Source organism: Bison bison, unplaced genomic scaffold (assembly GCF_000754665.1).
Source record: "Bison bison bison isolate TAMUID 2011002044 unplaced genomic scaffold, Bison_UMD1.0 scf7180017864056, whole genome shotgun sequence".
Taxonomy (NCBI): domain Eukaryota; kingdom Metazoa; phylum Chordata; class Mammalia; order Artiodactyla; family Bovidae; genus Bison; species Bison bison.
The window spans coordinates 2021842-2033565 of record NW_011494628.1 but is presented as its reverse complement, the minus strand read 5'-3'; the positions used below and the strand labels follow the sequence as shown (position 1 = coordinate 2033565).

General features: G+C 39.4%; 1 protein-coding gene across 1 annotated transcript in view; it reads right to left on the bottom strand.

The window, feature by feature from the left end:
- Positions 1-11724, bottom strand: part of RXFP2 (relaxin/insulin-like family peptide receptor 2) — a 201472-nt gene that overhangs the window by 1845 nt on the left and 187903 nt on the right. Inside the window, exons 15-18 of the mRNA XM_010835941.1 lie at positions 9307-9378; positions 6687-6916; positions 5471-5881; positions 2336-2554 (exon numbers count right to left, since the gene is read on the bottom strand). Coding sequence (XP_010834243.1) covers positions 2336-2554; positions 5471-5881; positions 6687-6916; positions 9307-9378 — 932 coding nt within the window. The remainder of the gene's footprint in view (positions 1-2335; positions 2555-5470; positions 5882-6686; positions 6917-9306; positions 9379-11724) is intronic.

The following is an 11724-nucleotide window of genomic DNA, read 5'->3' as shown; positions in this document are numbered from 1 at the left end:
AGAGTCAGAGAACTGTCATTTCGGGAGACCAGCATCCTGCCTTCCCCTCTCCCACTCCTTTGTGACTGCAACCTCTTGCTTCCCCACCCCGCAGTTTCTTATCCTTCACACACTGTTGCTTGCTCTTCTCTTAGTCCCGCTCTTCCCTACATCCTTTCTGTTCTTCTTCCGGTTTGCTTTCCATCTCTTCTCTGACTACTTATCTGCCCCTTCCTCCTCCCCTTTGACCTCTCCCTTCTCCTTTTTCTATGTTTGCCTCTCCTTTTTTCATCCCGTCTTCTCTTTCTTTTCCTTATTTCTTTTTAACTGGAAAGAATATGAAAGAAAAACATTTGTATTTAGCATATCTTAGATTGATTCAATGAAGTTTTATATTACTATATATTACTTGTCCTTAATTTTTTAAAAAATTAGATACAAACAGTATGTGATGGAAGAAAAACTGTTTTTTTTTTTTTTTTGTCTATTGAGTCCTTAAAGGAAGCTGTGATCAGGAATGAGGTGTCCCGTTAGTCTCAGGGTCACTCGGTGGTGTAAGGTTAGATCATCTCAGGACTGAGATGGGAGGGCTGAAGCCGGCTTACCTTTGTGGCTGAGCCCAGGTACTATTGGCCACCTGTCATGGTGGAGAAGACCCCACAGTTCTTGGAGGGTGGGGAAGGGGTGGGTTTAAGTTTTCCCAACACCATGGGAAGTTGGGCGAGGAAGGAGAGGCTTAGTCAAGTGTGGTAAAGACTTTTCTCCTGGTTCCACTGCGACATTCAAGACAAACCTCAAACTGCTGAACTATAAAATGTAGAGAAAGACTAACGTGTGGCCCAATAGTGTTTCATAGTAATTTCTTCCTGATCTGGTTCCCTATCATGGTCTGAAATGTCTTAGACTTTCTCCGAGAATGACGATTACTACCCCTGCTATCAGGCTTCCCTGGTGGCTCAGTGGTAAAGAATCTGCCTGCAAAGCAGGAGATGCAGGTTCCTTCCCTGGAGAAGGAAAAGGCAACCCACTCCAGTATTCTTGCCTGGGAAGTCCCATGGAGAGAGGAGCCTGACGGGCTACTTACCCTACCATAGGGTCCCAAAAGACTCGGATAGAACTTAGCAACTAACGAACTACCACAACCCCTACTATCAGAAAACCTTGTCGTGAGACTAAGCTGATAGGTTAAAGGGATGTGGTGGGTGTTGTGTGGCATTTGTAAGACATCTGACAAGCCAGAGGGACATAAATAGTTGGAGGAGATTTTTACTTAAAGAGTCTGCCTGCAATGCAAGAGACCTGGATTTGATTCCCGGGTTGGGAAGATCCCCTGGAGAAGGAAACGGCAACCCCCTCCAGTATTCTTGCCTGGAGAATCCCATGGACAGAAGAGCCTGGGAAGCTATAGTCTGTGGGGTTGCAAGAGTTGGACATGACAGCGACTAAGCACACACACACGTTTGTTACTTAGCCATCCACCGGGCCCAGTGTGACAACCACATGGCCAGGGCCGTGAAACAGACTAGTGGTTCTTAACCAGGGGGGTGCACCTCAGAATCACAGGGCAATCTTTTCTAAAATATCCATACCCAGGCCTTGGTCCCTATAGACTGAATTCAGAGGCAGGCTGGAACCTGGGCATAGATATTTTGTTCTGTTTTACGCACCCTTGGTGAAGCACCACTATCTAGCTCCGGTGGAAGTGAGACACTAAGATGCGGTTTTTCTCTATCTCCTGTGTTTTTATTATTCTAGTCAGGCTTACACCATTATCCAATTCCTATCTTAAAATACTGATTATAGAACACTGAGGAGGGCTTCCCTGGTGGCTCAGTGCTAAAGAATCCGCCTGCCAATGCGGGAGACATGGGTTCGATTTCTGGTCTGGAAATATCCCACATGTTGCAGAGCAGCTAGGTCCATGCACCAAAACTATTGAGCCTGTGCTCTGGAGCCCACGGACTGCAACTGCTGGGTCCACACGCCCTAGAGCCCGTGCTCTGCAACAAGAGAAGCCACTGCAATGAGAAGCCCGTGCACTGCAACTCGAGAGGAGCCCCCACTCGCCACAACTAGAGAAAAGCCCGCACAGCAAGCAAGGCTAGAACAGTAAAAAACAAATAAAATTATATATATACACATATATATTTATTTTATTTATATAAAAATATATATGTAATATATAATATATTTTATTTATATACGTATATATGCGTATATAAACACTGAGGAAATCATAACTCAAGCTGTAGGGATTTGTGGAGAATTCACTACACGTAAGACCCTGTATTCTGACCTCGTCAAACAGAGGACGAAAGCAGACACAACGTGCTTGGGAATCATAGAAGGGACTGACCTGGTATTTCCACCCGGGAGAGGGAAAGGATTTTAATTACAAATACAGGAATCCAGCAGATGGCTTCAGAGAACACTATAAAAAAGAAACGGTTCGCGACAGCCACCTCTCTTCCCATGTGACTCCTCACATCTGAGGTCTGCAGGGCAGTTTTTTGAATGGAACAGAACATGACAGTATAGGAAAACACAATAATGAGGAAAGCCAGCAAGTTCACACCTGTTGGGAAAAGCACAGCTCTTAACATCTCGGGCGTATACATCAACAGCAGAAACACTGTATTACTTAGATGTTTGGTATGGTGCCTTTTCCAAGAACCATTCTTTGTATTAGCCAAGTGGTAATCAGGTAAAACCCTGAACTCACGGCTATAAACTGGAATAAAGGCATTGGGTTCGCCAGATCAAAAAGATATTTCAAATACATAAACACATTACCAAGAATTATAGACTTTGAAATTCAGATCTAGGTCTATCATGGGGTAATCTGTAGCTTTTTTAAAGCAGGAAAAAGGCTACTTAATTTTTTATCTCTCTGCAAATTCAAACCTTAAGGGATTACTATAATCACATGTACATATCAAAAAATCAATATGCCCTATTCCTTTATCTTATAAATATGATTAAGATAACCTTGGGATATCAAAAAGATAATAGCATCAGAAACATTATTTCTCATGTTTATTGGTCTTAAATCAAAATAATACCTAGGACAAAAAAAAATCTTTATTTTCCTTCAGATTGTCCATAGTCATCTAAACCCAAATTCAGAACTCTTTAGACTATTTTAGAAAAAAGAAGAGTAAGAGAAAAACTAAAAAGTCAACTATATGAATTACTGCTTTAGAGCCACTTATCCCACGATCGTGACTTTTTGGTCACTTTGTTATATTCTTGCTACCATAAAAATCCTGAGGGCTCATCTTATTCCTTATAGTGAATGTAAAATATCCATATAATTTCAAAGTTGTTTTAAAACGTCCATCTGAGTAGATTGTATGTAAGACTAGTAAAGTCTAGGGAAAAATACTATAAACTCATGGTGTTTCATTTTTTTTATCCAAAACATTTCGCATGGAATCTCATTACAAAACCATACAATTGGATTTCACAAAATGGGTTGATCTTAGGTCTACTGTCAGAAAGTTAAGAATAAATAAAAAAAAAAAAGACTGTTAAAGATGTTTCTCCGGTACAAATCCTGAAAACAGACCTATAGAAAGGTTCAGAAGTGTATGTTCTGGAAACACCATAGGAATGTGAGATGTTAACAACAGTGGAATCTGGTGAGGCATGTCTGGAATACAGGAAACTGTACTGTCTTTGCAACTTTTCTCTAAATCTAAATATATTCTAAAATTTATAAATTATTTTAAAACTATATATTCTTATTTTTAAGCAAAAATATTGGCCTTTAAGTCTCCATGTCTCACACATAAGCTGTGTAAACGCAGATGATATTTGTGTGTGTGTGTGTGTGTGCGCGTGTGCTAAACCCTGTCAACCACCCCACACCCTCCACCACAAGATCCAGCCACACAAACTTCTTTTGCCCTGTATCTGGGCCTGTTCCCTGGCTGCGGGTCTCTGACTCCTGGAACACAATGTCTGCCTTCACTTGGCCCGTGTATCCTCATGCTTTGGGCCCCCATTTGGGCTAATTTTTCCTGAGGCGCCTTCCCCGGTCCTCAGATCTTGGGCTCCTAGGACAGTCTGCACTCCTCCTTCCTGGTTTCTGTCAGCTGGTGACACAAGGACGTGTTTACTTGTCTTCATCCTCCTTGCTGGCTGCAGGTCTGTGGGGACCAATCTATTTGATCTCCAGTACCCAGAACAGTGCCTGGCCTATAGTAGGTGCTCAATAAATCCTTTTTGAATCCATGAATATAAGGTAGTTAGTGTGTGTGTGTGTGTGTGGCTCTGCGTGTGTCGGGGAGGGAAGTTTTCCATGAAGTGCACCTCTACTGGGAACGGCTTACATTACTGCAGACATGATATAGCCATGAAACACAACTACCAAATAGGCTTGTGTGTGAGAAGTATTATTAAAATGGTGCAAATTAAGTGTTTTCTTTTTCAGAGGGAGAAGGAATAGGACCAGAATAGCTGGGAATTGTGCTTAGGGCCATTTTGTGATGGGCTTTAAAGTGACTAATTTAAACTTAACCCTGGTTGTAGGGGTTCCTAAAGGTCTCCAAGCAGAGGATACTCAGTCCTTGGGATACTCAGGTGGTGAACAGATAAACAGGAGAGCAAAGACCCCAGAGGCCAAAACACCAGCAAGTACTAATGTAATAATTCAGGGTGAAGGTCATAAGGCTTTAAAGAAAGGTACAGCAGCAGATAGAGACTGAAAGAAAGAGAAGTCAGAGGCATATTTTGAAGAAAAAACATTTGATGAAAAAGAAAGGATGACAGAGCTTATTTCTTCCTTAGATGAGGGGACCAGATGCGAAGGGGGGAACTGAATTGATGATACAGCCCTGGTTAAAGACAGAACACAGAGATGGCCTTAGTGCTAAGCAAGAGAGATACCTATTAGACAATATAAAACATTTTTTTAATCTTTAGGGGCTAAACTTCTCATTCACTTGTAATAGAAAAGGTTGGGTTTTCTTTTCTAACAAATTAGGGAGAATTAAGGAAATGGAAAAGCACCCTTCTGTTGCTGACTCTAGAGCTGCATTTATGAAAGGCAATAAACTTTTCTGGCATTTCCATTCAAATAATCTCCTGCTAGTGAATTTCAAGAATTTTGTTATTATTATTTATTTGGCTCATATCTAGACTGTGAAAAAATGAGTTCAAATAACTTGGAAGGGTCACAGGACATGGCAGTGAACTGGAATTCCTCCAGATCATTGTCATTGTGTATGAACATAAAATCAAAGGGTCTCACAGATAATAAAAAAGATCATTTGGAGATCCTGACAGTATGTTTTTGTTTTTCATACTAAATCTTTTAATAAAAATTTAATAAAACACTTATAAATATGCAGCAAGAACTTTTCTTTAAAAAAAGGAGACAGTCTTAACTATATTTGCTTACTTTCTGAAATGGACAAATATGGCTTTACTGAAATTTGAGGTACTTCTATCAAAATGATGTTTGTCCAGGAAATGAGAAATAAGTTACCTAGGAAAATTCCAAGAGAATACCCATTGCTTCCAATATCTTCTGTTTGGTCATAATAAAGTGGGAAACATACTCCATTTTTTCCATAAAAGTTTCCAAAATAATCCTCTTTCCACAATGGAGTCACAGCTATTAAGAACCCCACAATCCAGATGCAGATGAGGACGGCCAGGGTCTGCCATTTTCCAGGACGAATGTTACTGAAGGGAAAGACAACGGCCAGGAACTTCTCCAGGGTCAAGTATGTGAGCAAGAGGACAGAGACCTCAGTGGACAGCATGGCCAGGAAGCCCAGGAGGCGGCACTGCAAGCTCTCCATCCACAGCAGCGCGTACTTCTGATACTGCCCACGGTACTTTAGATCGCAAAGGCCAATGAAGAACAGATAAACACCCATCAGGCAGTCCGCACCTGTTGAAGAATCACAGAGTGTGTGTTGGCAGTTTCAGCATCTCTGTCTTCGTTTTCTGATTAGATCTGCTTCCTCTATACTGTCCTAAACGAACTAACGTAAACACCCACAATAGTACTTAGGAGTACTGTTTGAAGTCAACAGACTTCAAAAGGTATATTATCTCTAAAGTACTACACTGCATCTTTATAATTTTGAAAAAGTGGTGGTAGGGAGATAATTAGGGTTGTGGGGAGCCTGGGCTTCCCAGGTGGCGCTAGTGGTAAAGAACCTGCCTGCCAATACAGGAGACATAAGAGACACAGGTTTGATCCCTGGGTCGGGAAGATTCCCTGGAGGAGGGTATGGCAATCCACTCCAGTATTCTTGCATTGAGACTCCTATGGACAGAGGAGGCTGGTGGGCTACAGTCCATTGGGTCATGTAGGGAATCTAGGTTTTAAACAGTAAAAAATATAACTTACATATTTAATAAAAGGAGTAATTTTCTGGGCTTGAGGAACATGGATGTTACTGCAATTAAAGGTTAAACAAAGCATAGTTTTGTAACCTACAACCTGTCCTTCTATAATCCATCCCTTGACTCATTGACTCCCTGTTACTTCATTTCCAAGACATAAATCACTGCAGACTCATGCAATCCAGAACAGAGTAACCAAAGAGAACAATAGGACTTTCATACTTAAAAAAAAATTTCCAAGAATATGTAACTCGTATTAAATGCCATTTGCTGAAGGCTGATATAATCTAGAGCACAGCACACTGAAGATACCCTTAATCCATTTACACGGGAAATATACTTACAGCAAAGGATTTTGATGGACGTAGCGTGAGTCGTGTTTTCAGCTTTAATGAAAGATCTCATGCCAATGACAAAAAGATTTCCAAAGCAGGTTATGAAAGCTATAACCCAGATAAATACTCTGAGGATATTGTTAGCCAAGAGGTCCTCAAATGAAGAAATGCCGTCAGTCAAGGGCATACATATTCGGACATGGGGAGCATAGGAGCAGTATCGAAAGTTTTTGAAATAACTAAAGTCAAAGGGAAAAAAGAGTCACTTGACAGCAATGACACAGAGACGACAGGTGCAGTCCTATCTGGGGCTGCAGCTGTGGAAGGTGTGTGGCTTCACTAGGCTTGGTTATTTTTGTTTAGTAGTGATTATGGGAGGACAGAGTTCTTCATTCAGTATTACTTTACTCTAGGCAGTGTTCTTCCTTTAAGGTGAAGAACCTGAAGAACACGGGATCTGTGGCAAGGACGTGAGAATGGGAAGTCTCCAGGGCTCTAATTTTCCCTGCCACATTGGGTGTGTTATAAGAAGTTGATGGGGGTGTTATAAGAAGTTGATGGCCATTGTGAAACTGATATTTAACAAACTTTCAGGGGCTTGGGTTTGGGACATTAAGATTCTCACTAAAAACATTACTTACTTTTAAGTCTATTCCCTTAAACTAGCCTTCTTTTCCCTGGTAGGGGCAGGAAGGGAGGGTCCGTGAGACTAGGAAAATTCAGTCTCATGGCAGCGAGTAGGAGAAGCAGCTACACAGATTCCTGGTCAGGGCCTGGAAGGACTTAAACCATTTCGAGAAGAAAATACAGGCTCGTCTGTGATTGGTGTGTTTATGATCTAAGTGTGTGCAATCTTCAAGGGTTTAAACTGGGGAGGTCATTTGGATTTAAGGTCATTCTCCAAACATGTTATTTTTAGGATTTTCTCCCATAAAACTCGTTCTATTTTTTTATTCATTTACCATTTCTTTCACTTCCTTTCTCATCTAATCTTTTCTTTTTTTTTTTTTTAATCTGTTCATTCAATTTTGCTAAACTAGCACGTTAAAGAAAGCTTTACTTTGCCTGGCTTCCAGGCCTCCTGTGATTGGACCCCTGGCTACCCTGATGATTTCACCACTTCCTGACCATGTTCCCTCCACCCAGACACGTGGGCTTTCTTCTGATCCTCAGACAAGCAGGTTCACCTTCTTTTCAGTGTGCTGCTTTTGCTTTTCCCTCTGCCTGCAAGAACCTCCCCCCAGAATTGCCTCCCTCCATTCAGGGCTGCTTGACTGTCACATCTCTGACTTCTGGGGGAACCATCCACATTCCCTTCCTCCATCCCTTGAACTCGCAACACTTTCCTTCCCAGCATTTCTTCATCATTTGTTTGTTTCCTAGTTTACTTTCTGGCTCCCGAAGCTCCATGGAAGCTCCATGGGGCAGATTCTTCTCTCTCTTGCTGATCCCTGTGTTCCCCCTGGCCTGAGGGAGGCCCTGGACACGCACATGTGTTAGGCAAGCAGATGAATGGTTTAGCTCTGGCTGTGTCAGGTACCCCCGTCCTCAAATAGCAGTGGTCCAGCCTCTCTGCCCGCTGTGACCAGGGCAGGTGGGCAGGTGGAGGTATTTCAATAAACAATGGACAAGGAAGATGAAAGGAGAATCACTAGGTCCCTTAGTAGGGAAGGAACCACGTTCACAGACTTTCTGTTAATTGTTGGGTCCTTCTTGACCTCAACCCGAGGTTCACATTTAAAGCAGCTGCTTCTCCATCAAATTCTACAAAGGTTGAATTTCTCTGTTTTAAGAAGACCTCACATTCTGCCCGCAACAAGGAAATGCTAGCCTCATTAAATATTTATCTACTGGAGCCACAGAAGTAGAAGTTATGAAAACCATTTGGATGTACATCGAATACTTGTCTTTGGGTAATCAGTCCTGCTGCATAAACATAAACAAAATGTTCTCCCCAAAGTGCACCTTCACACTAACCATTTCAGCCACTTGCTGCACCCAACTTGATATCTTACATCGAATCCTCCCTATTGTTGTGGATGACAAGGGTTAATTTTTGAAATCAGAACATATAGGTTACACAGTTGATAAAGAAATGATCATGTCATATACACATATATTAACACAACTTACACAGTGCACTTTAGCCAAATATATTAACGTGACTTATCAAAAACTACTATAAAGATGAATTACCTCCATTTTGCAGTGCACTCAGTAACAGAAACAACACCTGGAATTTATATAGCATCTTTCTTCCTAAGGGCTCAACTCTTAGAGTGGCCGACTGCTCACTCATGTGAGGTGAATTAATGTTTCCAGGTCTCTCGAGTACCATTAGCCAGGGACTTCATCTTGTGTAATATGTGGCATTCTGGTACCCTGATCTCTTATTGGGCCTCAATTGGATAAACAGCGTGTTTCCAGAGAGAAGTGTCATTCATGTCGGCACATCATAATATTGAACTCTATCTGAACAGGGACCAAAGGTGACAAAATTAAAAAGTTCTCAACAAAAAAGACTTTTTCTTGCATAAAAACACATTGCAGTGATACATTAGACAGTTTACGCTGCAGCATCTGTAACATTTCACCATATGTTCTTCTCTGTTCTTTCAGACATACATACATGTAGGAAAGATTCTTCATGGGTTGAAACATCCGTGTGTTTATATTCGGAATCTCTATCCTTTCCAGGTCTCTGGAAAATAGGCACAATAGGTTTCTTGATTTTAGGGTTTAACTTTTTAATCATTGTTTTCTTTGCCGATCTTAAAAACCATGCTTCAAAATCTTCTGTTATCAATTCAAAATAGGATGAAAATTTTTCAATAAACCATTTTAGAAAATTGCCATTTCTATTTATGCCTCCCATAACTTGGGGTTGATTTTGTCACTTTCACATGCAGAACTACCTTCTAATAAAACACTTTCATTCATTTTTTTTGATGTAAAAATTGCAGCTGTGATTTGGTCTGATTGTGAAATTGGCTCTGTAGCTTGATCTCATAAACCAAACAATATGAGTTACAGGGTTTCAGACAGGGGCTGATATTTTCAACCTGAGAACATTACCTAAGTGAGTTTTGTCAGAAACCAGATTTAAATAGAGTCATTTCTTCCTGGCCTATGTGTCTTTAAGGTGGAAAACCATGAGAGTGGTAAGAGGAACTCTGATTCAGGGCAATTGCTTTCTCAGACCACCATGGGAAGCATAATTCCTTTCACTCCTCCAGCCTCATAAAACGTCCTCAGGGGGCTCCAATGGTAACCCCCAACACTCCTCATTTATCCAGAAGCTTCTTTAAATGTGGATTCTTTGAAGACTCTTTAGGATGACATGATTTAGAGGAGTCTTCATGTTCTCAGGAAATGTAGCTAGAAAGAGGATAATCTAGGAAGACAGAAACCTATTCCTTTTAAGGCTTATTTTGAAAAATGTGCGATTCTCATTCAGTTTCTTTTGGGCAAATCAGAATAAGGATTTCTTGACAAGGTTCCAAGTTGTCCATTGCTCATTGAGGACTTTGATGGTCAGAAATGAGACTTGGGGAACAACTATTACTACTGAACAGGGCCCCTCCTACAGAAAACTCTGGAGTCCTTTTTAAAGAATTTTTCTCTTTTCTTTCTTTTGATCTCTAGCTTTCTTTTGGACTTATCATAGCTTCACCATTACACGGGTTATGTGATTATTTGGTGAATGCCCTGTAGTTTTCAAAAGAGCAGAGGCTACTGTATACTGAGTGCCCAAGACAGTGCTATGATTATGTTGGCCAATAAATGTTTATAAAATAAATGTGTAAATGAATCTTTAGAGAATAGGAAATGAAGCAATAAAGAAAGAAAAGAAAAGAAGAAAGAGACATATGGAGTAAATTTACAAAGTAGTAAATTACTACTTTGAATTATCTTTCAGAAAGGCAGGATGTGTAATGATATTTTGGTTTTTAGAATTCAGTATGTGGTGAGTGAAGGGAAGATCATTTGGTCCACATCCTCAGGCCTTTTTCCTTATACTTAAGAACAATGTATTATATATACATATATATATTATATATATATGTAATACATATATATTATCATCATCATGTTAGTCGCTTGGTTGTGTCTGACTCTTTGCGACCTCGTGGACTATAGCCCACCAGGCTCCTCTGTCTGCGGAATTCTCTAGGCAAGAATACAGGAGTGGGTAGTCATTCCCTTCTCCAGGGAAAGTTCCCAACCCAGGGATCGAATTCAGGTCCATTGCAGGACGATTCTTTACAGTCTGGGCCACCAGGGGAGCATATATATATATATATATATATATATATATATATACACACACACACATATACATATAAGCATATGCTTCCTATATATATATATACACACACATATATATACATATATATACACATATATATACATATATATACACACATATATATACATATATATACACACATATATATACATATATACACATATATATATACACACATATATATACATATATACACACACATATATATACATATATATACACACATATATATACATATATACACACATATATATACATATATACACACATATATATACATATATATACACATATATATACATATATACACACACATATATACACACATATATATACATATATATATACACACATATATATACATATATATATACACACATATATATACATATATACACACATATATATACATATATACACACATATATATACATATATACACACACATATATACATATATATACACACATATATATACATATATATACACATATATATACATATATACACACATATATATACATATATATATACACATATATATACATATATACACAGACATATATACATATATATACACATATATATACATATATACACACATATATATACATATATATACACATATATATACATATATATATACACATATATATACATATATACACACATATATATACATATATGTGTTTAATATTCTAGCTTCTTGAGAGCAGGAACCAAGACTTTCATCACTGG